Source organism: Gallus gallus, chromosome 4 (genome assembly GCF_016699485.2).
Source record: "Gallus gallus isolate bGalGal1 chromosome 4, bGalGal1.mat.broiler.GRCg7b, whole genome shotgun sequence".
Classification (NCBI taxonomy): domain Eukaryota; kingdom Metazoa; phylum Chordata; class Aves; order Galliformes; family Phasianidae; genus Gallus; species Gallus gallus.
In genome coordinates, this window is record NC_052535.1 from 71,351,212 (window position 1) to 71,365,488 (window position 14,277).

The 14,277-nt window shown below is 48.9% G+C and overlaps 1 protein-coding gene and 1 non-coding gene across 10 annotated transcripts in view; one reads left to right on the forward strand and one right to left on the reverse strand.

The window, feature by feature from the left end:
• PCDH7 (protocadherin 7) overlaps positions 1–5,158 on the reverse strand; it is a 256,931-nt gene extending 251,773 nt beyond the window's left edge. For all 8 annotated transcript variants that reach the window (XM_040699312.2, XM_040699310.2, XM_040699309.2 and 5 more), the window contains exon 1: positions 907–5,158. In XM_040699312.2, the coding sequence (XP_040555246.1) occupies positions 907–4,110 (3,204 nt within the window). In that variant the 5' untranslated portion in view covers positions 4,111–5,158. The remainder of the gene's footprint in view (positions 1–906) is intronic.
• Positions 5,159–7,173: 2,015 nt separating this feature from the next.
• Positions 7,174–14,277, forward strand: part of LOC112532264 — a 143,041-nt gene continuing 135,937 nt past the window's right edge. For both annotated transcript variants that reach the window (XR_005859205.2, XR_005859204.2), the window contains exon 1: positions 7,174–7,911. This is a non-coding gene — a transcript (formin-like protein 3). The remainder of the gene's footprint in view (positions 7,912–14,277) is intronic.

Consider the following 14,277-nt stretch of genomic DNA (forward strand, 5'->3'; position numbering starts at 1 on the left):
CAGCCGAGATCAGAGCCGGGCACTGAGGGCGCTGCTGAAGGAAGGCTCAGTGCGCTCAGATTGCTCTCGGGGAAGGCAGCCTCTCTCCTAGCAGAGCCGTGCAGAAGCTGGACTAGCAAATTAGGGCCCTTCGCTTTGAGTTAATGATTTTCATGTGATGTGCATTAAGGGAATTAAAAAACGGAGGAAGAAGAAAAGAGGAACGAAAGCATGCTAAGGTCTGATTCTAAACTCACTAACCTTTATGTGTATTCAGAGCAACTGCTGAACATCAGTAAAATCTCAGTGATGTGTATCAGAGCATTTATAGGCTTTCTAGATTGTGAAAGCGCCGTGATCCTAATGAACGAGCTGATAATTACAGCCATTAGCGTTTCAGCGCGGCGGTTGCACATCCACTCTCACTGACCCCCTTAAATGCGAAACTTTCCGTTCCCAGCCGGTGCTCGCTGCTTCTCTGTGGCTCAGACCATCCCCACCCCCGAGTGAGACCGCTGGGCTTCCCAGGACAACCCAGGCGGTGCTCCTGCCCAACTCCCCAACACCGGGACCTAACAGGCTACGGGAGCCGACAAAGGGCAGCTGCGCGCAACTCGCCGTCTGAGTTAGCGGCCCGGCCCCAGTCCGGCTGCGCTGCGCAGGAGGGGGGCTCCGCGCCCGGCACCTCCCAGGGGCGGTACCACAGAGCCGGTGTGGGCTCTGCAAAGTGGGATTTACAACAGAAATAGTAAAAACAGCCGTCCCTGACCGTTCTTTCTGCCTGGTGTGTGCCCAGGTTTTCTCCTGGCACCTGACTGAAGGGGTGCAGCACCTGATGGTGACGGGCATCACCACCCCTTACGCAACGTGTGTGCATGTCCGTGTGCTTGCATGTGTGTGTGCCCGACCGTGGGGCGCTGCCCTTACCTGCTTGCTGTACTTGCTGCCGGCCTGGCAGCTGTACTCGGAGCAGTGGTCCGAACCGATGGAGATGTTGTCACCAGCGCCCACGAAGGTGTTGGCCGGGGGCAGGTCCTGCACGGCCTGGTGCTTTTTGCCAGCAGTGGGGGACTGTGGGTGCAGCTGCACGGTGGGCAGTGGTGAGCTCGACTTGTAATGTCGGGCTAGGTCAGGGCTGCCCGGGCCACCGTTGACTGAACGGTAGCGACCCATGCCCGGGCTGTCCGAGAGCTTCTCATTCACGCTGTCATAGCGCTGCCCGTTGGGCTTGGAAGCCTCAACAGTGACAATGCTGCTGTAGAGGGGCTGCTTGCCCTTTTTGCCTTTCTTGTCCTTCTTGGGCTTCTTGGCCTTGTCATGCTGCTGTGGGGTGAAGAAGTCCTCATGGTCCTTCTTGCCAGCCTCATAGCCATGCTTGCCCTTAGAGCGGCAGTAGCGGGCCATGACCACCACCAGGATGAGGAGGATGACAGTCATGATGCCAGCCACCACACCGATGACAATGCTGAGGCGCTGCTTGCTCAGCTCGTAGCTGGGATCACCAGCGATGTCCTGGGCCAGGGGTGTGTGGAGGCTGCGTGCCACCTGGCTCTCCACCACAGTGGCATTGGACAAGCTCTCATTGACGAAGACATGGAGCAGGGTGGTTGTTGACTGGGGTGGCTGGCCACTGTCATTCACTTGTACAACAAGGCGGTGCAGGCCATAGTGCTTGGGAGCCAGCTTGCCCACCAGTGACACCACACCACTGGCTGGATCAATCTCGAAGAGCTTGAAGGGGTTTCCTCCAACAATGCTGTAGTTGAGGTCAGCGTTGAGGCCGGTGTCAGCATCAGTGGCCACCACTGTAGCCACTACAGTGCGCATGTTGCTCGAGGGTGGCAACACAGTATAGGAGCTGTTGCTGGGGAAGGTGACAGTGGGTGCGTTGTCATTTTCATCCATTACGAAGAGGGACACAGTAGCAGTGGCTGAGCGTGATGGCTCACCCCCATCCACAGCCTTCACTTTGAAGGTGTAGCTGGTCTGCTGCTCCCGGTCAAATGAGACTGTGGAGTAGATTGTTCCTGTGTCATTTTCAATAGAGAAGATGCCAGTTGCCTGGTCATGTTCACTGGGCTGTATGGAGAGGCTGAGCTCAGCATTGCGCCCCTTGTCAAAGTCCATCACAGTCACCATGCCCACGGGGCTGTTGGGCTGCAGGTTCTCCTTCACATAGAAAGTGAACACATCCTGCATGAAGCGCGGTTCATTGTCATTGCGATCCGCCACCCGCACCACCACCATGGTGGAGCCCTGCAGTGATGGTACCCCCTTGTCTCGGGCCGTCACTTGGAACTCATAGGTGTCACGCTGCTCACGGTCCAGCACCACCTGCACAGACACATCCCCAGAGTCAGGGTCAATGCTGAAGATGCCGCTCGGTGACTCCGAGGAGAGGGGTGAGGGCTCCAGGGAGTAGGTGAGCTCAGCATTCTTGCCGCTGTCCGCATCTGTGGCCACCACCGTGGCCACCCTCTCACCAGGCAGATTGTTCTCTGGGAAAGAGACCTCCAGTACAGCCTGGCCAAACACAGGAGGGTTGTCATTAGTGTCTGCGACCCGCACCAGCAAGGAGTTGTTGCTGGACAAGCTAGGGCTGCCTGAGTCCACGGCTACGATCACCACATTGTAGTCGCGCACTGCCTCATAGTCCAGAGGGGCTGAGGTGTGGAGGAAGTACTTGCGCTTGTTCTGTGGCTCCCCTTCACCCTCACTGGCTGGCTTGAGCTGAAAGGGCACATCTCCCACCACAGTGCAGGTCACCACACCATTTTCGCCTTGGTCCCGGTCTGACACCTGCACCAGAGCAATGGGGGTATCCACCAGCACGTCCTCAGCCACGCTGGCCACTCCATCCCGCAGTGGGATGCGCCCAATCTTTCGGATATCGATGGTGGGCACATTGTCATTCTCATCACGGATGTTCAGCACCACCGTGGCCTTGTCTGTCTTAGGGGGCTGCCCACGGTCTCGGGCCATCACGGTGAAGCGCAGCTGGTTAACCTCCTCACGGTCAATGCGGTGCAGGACACTAAGCCAGCCTGAGGTCTCATCCAGCCGCAGCAGCCGCCTCACTGACTCAGTGGCTGCCCCAAAGACATACTCGATTTGCCCGTTCACCCCTACATCCAGGTCAGCGGCTCGCAGCTGCAGGATAGGGGTCCCGGGGCTGCTGTTCTCCGCCAGGTCGGCCTCGTAGACACTCTTCTCGAAGCGGGGGCTGTTGTCGTTCACGTCGGTGATCAGCACCCGCAAGATGGCCTGCGAGGAACGCGCGGGCTCGCCGCCGTCGCGCACGCGCAGGCTCAGTTCGTAGGAGTCCCGCTGCTCCCGGTCTAGCGCCCCCTTGACGATCAGCTGCGGTTGCTTCTCCCCGTCCAGGGTGTCGGCCACCTGCAGCTCAAACACGCTGCTGCGGGCCTCCGCTTCCTGCCTCCGCTTGCTGCCGCTGGGGTAGAGGGCGCTCTCCGGGCCGGCCGCCGCCGCACCGCCCCCGCCGCCGCCGCCGCCGCCGCCGCCGCCGCCGCCCCCGCCGCCGCCGCGCCGTCCCCCGTCCCCGCCGGGCTCCTGAAGCAGCTCGTAGCGCTCGATGCCGTTGCGGCCGAAATCCCTATCGGTGGCGGTGGGGAGTAGGTAGAGGGTCCCCACGGGCCGGTTCTCCTCCACGGTGAGCGTGAGGACAGGAGAAGGGAAGGTGGGGGTGTTGTCGTTGATGTCCAGGATGATGACCCGGCCCTCGAAGAGGTCCACCCAGCTTTGCGAGGGGCCGATGACCGACACCTCGAAGTCTAGGAAGCACTCGTTCTCGTCGAAGATCATCTGGCACTGCGGCAGCTTCTCGCGGTCGATGCGCCGCTCGGTGGTGCTCAGCTCCCCGGTCATGTTATCGATCTTGAGGTAGTCGGAGCCTGATTCCAGGCTGAATGTCACCTCTCCGGAGCCCGTCACGATGCCCAGATCGGCGGCCACGTTGCCGATGCGGATGTCGGCGGGTCCCTCCTCGGCCAGCCGGTACCTCAGCAGCTGCTTGGCCGCTGCCAGGCTGACCCGGAGCGGCGGAGGCAGGAGGAGCAAGAAGCAGCAGCAGCAGCAATGCACAAAGCCGAAAAGAGTCCGCATTTTCCTCATCTTCTTCTTCCCGACCCCCCCCCCCCCTCCTCGCACTCCCCGATAAACTGCCCTGATGAGCCAACAGAGCGGCCGAGCGAGCAATTATAGAATCCTTCTGCTCCCGGAAACTTAGCGCCTCATGGCTGGTGCAATCGGTGGGCAAAACCCCGCTGCTGCCTCCTCCGCTGCTCGCCCTGCCTCCCAGCTGCGATATACTTACAGTTCACGGGACAGTGTATTTTGCTTTTTAAAGATTCATCTCGGCAGATAGGATGGGATTTTCCTCCTCCTCCCCCTTCTCCTCCTCCTCCTGATTTTACTGTAATCACTTTGCAAGGTTTGCAATAAAAGCCGGAGCAGCACCGTGCGATCTGAAGCCCCCCAGGTCGTCTTCTTCGACACCGGAGTTAACTACAATTCACACTCTCTCTTCTCTCTCTCTCTCTCTCGCCCTCTCAGTCGTTCACGACAAACGCATTAGATTTATTCTCTCCCCTATCTGCACACACAGGAAAAAAATGTGATTTGCTTTATTCAACGGGCTCGTGTCCGGGAGAACTCCAAATCCTCTTAACATGGGCAGTTCTTTAAAAATATTAATAATAATTTTAAAAGATAAAGAAAAAAAAATCCCAATAATGTCGGTAGCTGCACAATGCAGAAGCACCCCGTGTGTTACAGAGCAGTCCATGGAATATCCCCTTTGGTTGGCAGAAAAGCACCTAAATCCATCTTCAGAGATCGCCTACAATGTTCAGCTCTTTCTCCGGAGAGGATTTTTTTTTACCAACTCTGCGCAAGGTCATTAGTCACAAAGCAACGAGACAGAAACTGCAGAAGCCGTTTGCCCGGAATTTGCAAGGCTGTAGATCTGAGCACACACACACCACAGTCCCAAGTTTGTTTTCGCATCCGCAGTTTGTGTGTGTGCCTTACCTGCATTTGCACTGCATGTGTTATAGCAATCTGGAGCTGCAGCACTGAGCGCGATTCACAAATGAGATTGCAGTCTCTCTCTCCCTCTCTCTGCTCTCTCTCTCTCGCCTCCTCCTTCCCGTCCCAATGCAGGTAACCAGAGCTGAACTCGATCCTTTCAGTTCAAAGGTTAGCGACAAAACTATGTGTCCAAAGGCGATTATTGGTCTCTCGTTAACATACCCGGAGCGAAACGAGATGTAACTGGATCCCCCACGTGAATTAACACAGATTCTGAATTACATCCATATAAGCGGAATGGCAAAGGGGAGGGGAAGAGAGCCGCGACGCGATTAAAAAACCACACGGAGTTCTATTTGCGAATAAAATGCAATCAGTCAGTTGTTTCCTGGGGTCTGCACCGCTACGGCGGGTGAAATCTGCGATTGTGTATTCCCTCCTGTGTCTTTCAGAGGAGTGTGGCTCGGGCGCTTTCACGGCAGAGCAGCTTGTGCTTTAAAATGCTGAATGGCAACTGAGGAGCTTCCCACTCGGAAGGAAAAAAAAAAAAAAAAAAAAAAAAAAAAAGCTGTTAAACCGGCAAGTTTGCCCAAAGTGGTGGGAGCTGCTGGAGTCTCTCTCGGCAGCTCTTTCCTGACGCTGCAGCACAGCCGCCTGCTCTACATGCACAGAGAGAGAGAGAGAGAGAGAGAGCGAGCCAGAAAGGAGGGAGGAGGAGGAGGAGGAGGGAGGAGGAGGACGAGCCAAGCGCTGCGCTCCACAAGCCCAGCCTTACCCTCTGCCTGCCGCGGCTGTGCTGTTCTATGCTGCGCTGCGAGCGGGATAGCTCAGCCCTCAGAGCCAGCCTCGCTGCTGCTGCCGCCGGCTCCAGCCCGGCATCTGGAGCGGTTCTATCCTATTCAGTCCCTCCCCACCTCCGCTGTAGACTGTGAACCGAGCAACGATTTTTTAAGCAAATGTTTATTCGCCTTTCTCTTAGGCAGAGCTGCTGCACGTTCGGGGCTCTGCGTTTTGCGGAATCGTGCTGGTAAGGAAACTCGTTTTGCACGGATTCCCACCTCCCCCTGTCGTGTCGGTGCTGCTGTGACATAGCTGCAGTCCCTGGAACTGCACAGAACCCCAGGGAGGAGGGAGGGAGCTGCCCCTGCCCTCAGACTTTCGTCCTGTTTCCCATTGCTGATGAAGCCTTTCGGGTTTTGTGCTTATGCACTTCCTATTGCCATGATATGAATGTGTCCTTTCAGCGTGTTTGTGGGTTTCCTAAGATTTAAAAAAAAAAAAAAAAAAAAAAGTCAGGGATGGGGTTGAGAGGGTCAGGAGAGCAAGCATGTATGAGTCGTCCCAAATTTATCTCCGAACAGAGAATTTCTACTTCGATGATTACTAAAACGTAGCGTCACCTACCTGGGTGAGAGGGAAATAAACTTTAAAGTGGAAGCTCTCCATTCAACTTTGTTTATTCCTGCGTGTCCTGTTCGCTTCTCCTTTTGACTTTGTGCCATTTAATCGCCGATGGCATCTGCGTGCCCCTGCCCTCGCGCCCCGGGTGAATCCCGCAGCTGTACTGTCCCCTCGGAGCTCGGCGGGGTGGGGGGGGGGGCAGAGGGGGACCAGGGCGATGCGAGGCCTCCCTTGGGAAGCAGCCCGGCGTGTGAGCAGCGAGGGCACGACTCCAGCTGCCCCCCCCCCTCCCCCGCGAGCTCATGTGGGAAAACAAGTTGCTGCGGGTTCTGTACGTGAGGACTTCTGGCATTACACGGTTATTCTGAACTTAAAAAAAAAAAAATGCACGAGGGCGAGTGTAGCGAATTGTCTTTCATTCACCGCGGTGACATTTGAGAGAAAGTGGCCGGATGTTGAGGTGGTTCAAAGCTCTGCTCGCAGTGTGCCTTTGTCATTCGGGGCGATGAGTAAACGTGGGAGGGAGGGAAGGTTGCCGCCTCTTTCCCCGGGGAGCCCCGAGAGGTAAAGCCACGCTGCGTGGAGCCGGGGCGGGAGGGACCGCTCCCCGCTTCGGAGGTCTGCGGGGTTTCTCCCCGGCCCGGCCGCTCTCGCCAGGAAGCGCAAACCCACCCCCGCAGATGCCGGAGATTCTCGGCTTTATATCTGCAGCATCAGCGAGAAAGCGCGGCTCGGCGCAGGCTCAGTGCTCACAGCCGCAGTCCCGGCCGGAGGAGGGGGACTCGGCAGCTCAGCATCTTCGCAGCGGGTTAAGTAGGATTAATACCAAATCCCTATTATATTTGCCAAGCAACTTGAATTTATCAAAATTCCCCCTCGCTGTTCTGGAGCTCCGAGAGGAGGAAATATTGCTTACAGTGTAAGATCCGGACATAGCAGCAAGCAGGGAATGCCAGCACACTGCATCACACTGCTCCCCGCACCAGCCACACAATCGCAACACGGAGATCCCACTGTTCCCGTCCCTTTGTGCTTTAAATGCGATCGGGACACTAAATAGGTTCGCCAGAGGAAGGGCGGGGTGGGAGAGCTTGTAACCTCCCTGCCATAAACTTTAATCGGATTCCGAACTGTTGCACGGTGCGGGCTCCTCCTGACCGTGGCATCTTCCCCGCTGTCCCCCATGTCTACCACCGCGGTTTGCTTTGCGAGAGCGTTTTCCAAGCGAATGAGTGATCTCTTTCTCTTGCCATGTGTAGTGTCACCCTTCCCCCTCCCCACCCCCACCCCCCTGCCCCCCGCCCCACTCCCGGCCTCCGTACACACACTGCGCCTTTCACACTCGGGCTGCCCCCGGCCCCCCTCCCCTTCTCTCCCCTTTGCAGTGTCTTCACATGCAATCTCTCTCTGAATGTGCAATGTCTTTCCTGCTCGGGAGTGCCTCGTCCTTCACAGTGGATTGGTTCCTCTTTCGGAGCAGAGGTAACGGCTCCCCCCCTCTTCTCCATCATTCCCCCTTCCTCCCCCTCCTCCTTTTCTTCCCCCAGGGCAGGCAAACGGCGTGGGAAATGGGCCCGACGTGCACTGCATGGTGGATGGCAGTGTCGCTCCGGCTCCACGTGTCGCGGCTGCCGGGAGGGGGCCAGGGCTGGCCTGCCCCCTTCCCCCCTCCCCCCGCATCCCGCTGCTTCGTTTCGTGCTGGGGAAGTGGGGGGGAAGGGAAGCCCAGCCACCCCCCGGCCCCGCGGAGAGCCGGTCCCAGCGGCTGCGGGCGGGGGAGGGCTCCCCCCACAACCAGCCGGGCAAAGCTGTTGCGCAGCACAGCCCCCCCTGCCCACCCGATGCGCACAGACGCCCACACGCGCTCAGACGTTTGTCCTCCTGATCTGGTGAGATCAAGTGGGAAGCGGGATCGCCAGCGTAATCGGCTGTAATAAATAAAATAGCCCGAGATGCCGGAGATATACAGAGGGGAAATAAGAGCTTGTGTCCTTAAAGGGAACATCTGATAAGGCCACGGAGGTGGCATCGTGCGTGTGGGAAGGAATCCGTCTTGCTGACATTCGCAGCCTGCTGTACGTGGGGGAATCCTAAAGCAGGCTGGGAGCTTCCCCAGCTCCTCTGCACCCCCCAGCGCTGCTTTTCGAAGCTCTGCAACGGGGCTTTCCTACTGTGGTAGTGATTGGAAAGACGGGGTCACGGCTGAGATATGCAGATGCCATTAGTGTTTGTTCGGCTATGTCCCGGCGGTCCCTGCTCCCTCCGCCTTCAGCCCGGAACGGTTCGGTTCTGCAGTTCGGGAATGTCGGTGCCTCTGACCAGAGAGTTACCTTTCTGGTCTGCAGTGGGAGCCAACCTCAAGAGAAGGGTTATTTAATCATTTATATAGCTTTGTGCGTTAATCAATGCGTATTATTAGTTTGTGCCCACACACGCACGCGCACCAAAGAAGGGGGAAAAAAATCAGGTGAGCTGGGAAATAACATATTCATAATAATACGAGGAAAAGGTTAAATACAGTAAACATGACAGCAAATTCGAACGCGGGAGAAAAACGACGACAAAACCCCCATAGAAAGCAGTTAAAACCGTTTGGCTGAAGGGAGAAAGTAACTCAAGAACTCCACCAAGGGACAAACAGAGGAAATGACACCACAACAGCGCTAAGCCCGCGTTGACCTTTCATCTCACTAAAGTGTCCCGCTGCTCTGGTGCAGTTCTGCTGTGATCCCTTCACCTTCCTCCCCTCCCTCCGAGCTCCCGAGTCGGCGGCAGTGTTTGAGCGCGGAGGTCGCAGAATTACAAGGAGGGCTGACACTTGCCCGGTGCCTTTCACAGCTTTGCAGAAACTCTCACTGTGCAGCAGTGTGGACAAAAATGATTAAATTATTCATTGCAGCCTTACTGATGGACATTAAAACTTAAGTGTTTAAATAAGGAAACCGAAGATTTACTTTTAAGCTGATAATAACTGCATCTGTGCTGGTTCAATTGAATGCTGGCTAAATGTGGAACTGGTTACGTTGTTTAAATCCTCTCTCTTTTACTCACTGTGAGCAGTGTGAACTGGATAACACAACTATGTTACTGGCAGAGCAAACTGTTTAAATCTTACGTAATTATAACTGTTTGCTCTTAAAGCAGTATTTGAGGTCTGTTCAAAATAAAAGGTTGTTTTCTTGCATCAGCATCATTTCACCAACCTGAGTTCTTACATTTACAAAAGAATGCTTCCAAGTAACATTAAGGAAAAGTAGTAGTTGCTCTTTTTTAAAAAATTTATTTATTTATTCCAGTGTATATTGCCTCTACAAATTGCAATGAATAAGCTTGAGGCCTTGAAGCTTTTATTTCCTTTTTGTTTTTTAAAAAAAGTCTCAATTCCATAGGATCAGTTCTGAAGGGACTTTTCCAAGCGGTGTTGTTAGCGGGGGTTTTTTGTTGTTATTGTTGTTGGGTTTTTTGTTTGTTTGTTTGTTTTCAGGTGCCAAAATATCCAAGCATTCAAAATCATGCAGAAGTGTTTCCAGCTGTCTTAGTTTCAACTGGGACAGAATATTATGCTTGAAATGAGAAGGAAAAATTATTGTAAAGTTTTTAAAAAGCGTACAAATTTTCATGAGGGAAGGCAGATATGGGGTATCTTTATGCTTTATTGAAAACTACTGGATTTTCTGGATGTGTAGGAATACAAGTAACTGCTGTACACTGCTCCATTATTTTATAGAATTAGTATTATTTATTTAAACTACTCTTCCATTTTTTAAGTGCAAAGAAAACTGTAGGGAAAAAAAAAGTAGTTATGGTGTGTGTGCATGAATTCATAGCAAAAACAGGGAAATTATGAATCATTAGAGTGTATTCTATTTAAGGAGAAACAATGAGACATTCAGGGGAAATAATTAAGGCTGGATCTAATGTAAATGAAATGTATTGAAACCAGGTAACACTGACAAAGAAAGAAAAATGTGTTAATTGTCACTGGAAATATTAAATGTTGACAGTTGTTACACATATGGACTCACCAGTACAGAACACCACTGTTAAGTTTAGAAATAATGTAGGATTTTTTGCTGCAATGTTTTATATTTTTAAATGTATACTTTTTATATAAATTTAATATCAGTGGTGAGCACATTTAAGGTCTCAAAGCACTGTGTAAATTATCTCTGTGAGATGGAGGGAACTGCAGTGACCTGTTCAGTCACCCAGTAAGCCACTAACAAATGGCTCTTTCCAGGTTCCTCAGACCACAGCTTAGCAGTTCTACAGTTTTTGAATGTATCCTGGATTTGGCTCAGTATTCTTCTTTTAATATGTGGCAGTTATTTCCTCTTTATTTTATGGACTGATGGAAAGTCAAAGCAGCTCATTCTAAAGAGAGTTTAAAACAAATTTGTGTACCAGAGAACTTCACATACAAAGGAAAGTCTTGTATCATGCAACGTATTGGGTACCAGTAAAACATAACAAACAGTTATATTGGAATAAGTTATCCTCAAGTTTTTATTCTGTCTTATTTTTGTCAGCTAACCCTAATACACAGAACAATTTGCACAGGCTTTCTAAAACAATTTTGCTTCTACATACTGATGACATTTTCTCAACTTAATTTCATTTTTCTCTTCTATGCTCTACATGTATTTATTTATTTATTATCCAGTTTCAGCTTTCTGTTGGGTAGAAACAGAAATATCTGAGCAAGATGGCAGCTCTGCAGAGCTCAAAGAAAGAAGTTAATATATTAAAATTCAAGTGCTGTGATGGACAACTGAATTCTATGCAAATTAACCCTCTTCTGTAAGTTAACCACAATATATGTTGTTGGTTATATCCTAAATGTTATTTTTAAGTTTAGACATATATTCACTTGCTTATTTCTGAACTTTGATGTTTCTGTTTATTTCATCAAAATAATCATTGCTCTTCAGCAGAAATAAGGGCTATACAGATACACAGCTATTATAAATTAAGGAAATAAATGTAGTGACAAGAGAAGTAATAGGCTGTCCAATAAGCAAGCTGCTGATTGCTTATTGGTCAGCCTATTTTGGCCTTGTTCTTAAATGATTAAAATAGCTTTACTATAAAATATTAGACTCTCCATTTATTTTCAGATAAAAAGTGCAACGTTAGAACATTGTTGTATTGTTACAATTCTTACTTAGTTGTGAAGTGCAGCAGCATTTAATTTTCTCCCTGTTACCTTTGACCCTAATACTGTTTGACCCTGACAGAGCTGTGACTATTCACCAAAACGTGTATGGACTGCTCACTTGGTCCCATCTACTTTTAATGTTGAGCAGGAGGAAGCAACAGTGAGAAGAGTCAGAGTCCCCTGCAGCTTTTCATGAACATTCCTCTGTATTGCACAGCTCCATTGAAGAGCTTTTATGCTTGGTCAGAATAGGAATTTGAGTTTAGGAAAGGGGCTGCATAGACATAGCCCTGAAACTTATCCTGTCTTTGCCCTCCTGTTGCCGTTTCTGCATCTTCTGTCATGTACAGGAAGCCATATTTTTATGCCAGTTCAACTATTTTGAAAAGCTTTTTATTGTTCTTGTTTGTTTGTTTTTGGAGATCATCATTCACATAATTACAATTCTAGCTTTCTTTATAAGAGTAATAAGTGCTGTACAGAGAAGGGTTTTACAACCTGCAATATATCTAGAGGAAGAAAGGAACTGATAAGTTCCCACATTTTTCATCTTCTGAAAGAAGCCTGACATATCTTCCATTTCATTCATTCTGTGAGATGATTAAAAAGTTGCTCAACAAACTAAGCCTCATCCAGGGCTCAGCAGGAAATAACTGCAATCTAAGCACATTAAAGAACAGACAGGGCAACCAAAGTGTACCTCTTTCTTTGCCTTTCAAGATCATGGGCAAAAGAGAAAAGCAGTGTAATATTCTGATAAAACGGGAAGCTAGCAGAAGCTGGTTGATAGGTAAGGTTATAGAACCTAATCCAAAGCACACAGAAGTCAATGGAAATACTCTGACTAAATAAGCTTTGCATTAGGCACCTAGTGAGTAAATGATGTTTAAAGTATTCATGCAGATCTTAGTCAGATGAGTGAAGAAGAAAGTGATGCACATTCTAATCAAGATAAATGCTATTAAACCACTTGGTATAAATGTTATTTTGGCTGACCTGAGAGTTCACCTTTATGACTCAGAATAAACTGGAAGTGGATCCCTCGGTGCTAAGTTCTATGTCCTATCATTTGATAGTACAAACACTTTGATTACATAGAAATGTGTATATATGTATATATGTTTAGAATATAACAATGTATATGGAGGTGACTTTTAAAATCGGTTAGTGCCTTTATAATCTGCAGAGAAAGTCCTTCTGGAAATACTTTTCTCACATGACTAAAATGCCTTCCTTTTTGATCTTAAATTTATTTTAGCTGTTATGTACCTATTCTTATGTTGATATTGATCTTAAAGATCAATACCAGACTATAAACATCTGCAAGCTCTGTTTATTCATTCATGTGTTTACAGAGAGCATTTCCTTCATGTTAGTTCTGTTTGCAAGATTTTTCAATTTTGTCTCATGAAATAAGTTCTGCATTCCTGACATCAAGCTGACAGTCTTCTCCCTAACTCCACTCTATCTTCAGTGAATCTTTGTTTAATATGGAGAAGAGGGCCTATTCAAGGTTTTCACAAAGAAGATATGTGAAATAACATTACACACTACTTTCTTTTCCACTCCTTTTCTAATTTTTCATTTTTAATAGCTACATAATACTTTGGTAGCTGATAGTCCTTCTCTAGTTGCTTATCTAGATCTTCCTCTTTCTCTGTCATTTCAACCTGATGTGATTGCAGGTCACAGCAAAAAAACCTCTTGTTACAGTGCTTTTTGTAGCATTTTAAGTTGAATGCTATTTCTATTATAGGAGTTACTAAGGTCAACTGATACTTCCTGTAGTTTTTATGATTTTTTATGATTCCCAAAATTGAATTATTGGCAGTATACTCCAAGTTTTGTTTACTTGTTTTTTTGTTGTTGTTGTTCTGTGTTGGTTTGTTGTTGTTGTTGTTTGTTTGTTTTGTGATTCTAGTCTTTGATTCAAATATTAAAAATATCCTCTTACAGTACTCTCCTTGAAGAACCCCACTGGTAGCTCCCACCTGATAATACAAACACATAACAAAATCTACTGTCCTCTCCTGGTTAACCAATTCTTTATCTTCTCAGTCTTAACTAACAGTTTTCCTACTGAGACAGAAATTAGCTGTTTTGAAACCCGGATTGGTGAGATCTCCATTTGTTTTGTTTAGAAGATAAATTATTAGATAAAGATACCAGGTATATGGTATGATCTACTTGTTGAAAAGTTTAGATAGATCTTATTGTTTTCTTTGTAATTCTGTGCCACTACTCTTTCCTTGCCTGAAAATTTACTCTAAAGCTTTACCTTTTAAAACCATCTGAGAATCATATTGAAAGATCTGATTACTTCGTATCTTCAAAACCTGTTCTCAAATAGCATTTGCTGTTTTCCTTGAATGCTCATCCTGAAGCAGTTAAGAATCCTTGTTCTAGATCCTTCAGTTTCAGGTATTAATTCCCATAGGATTCTGCAGTAAAGGTTATCCAGGTTCTTTGATTTGAGTATTTTGTAGTCTTTTAGTTATTTTCAGATGCAATAATTCTTCTTGATGGTCGGACTGGATGATTTTGTAGGTCCTTTCCAACCTTGTGATTGTATGATTCTGTGATTCTCTTCCACATCCTTAACCTCATTAATTATATTCCTCATATCCATACCATGATCCTTGTTGAAAACTGAAAAAAAATATATTAATTTAATTGGGCATCTCTTTGTG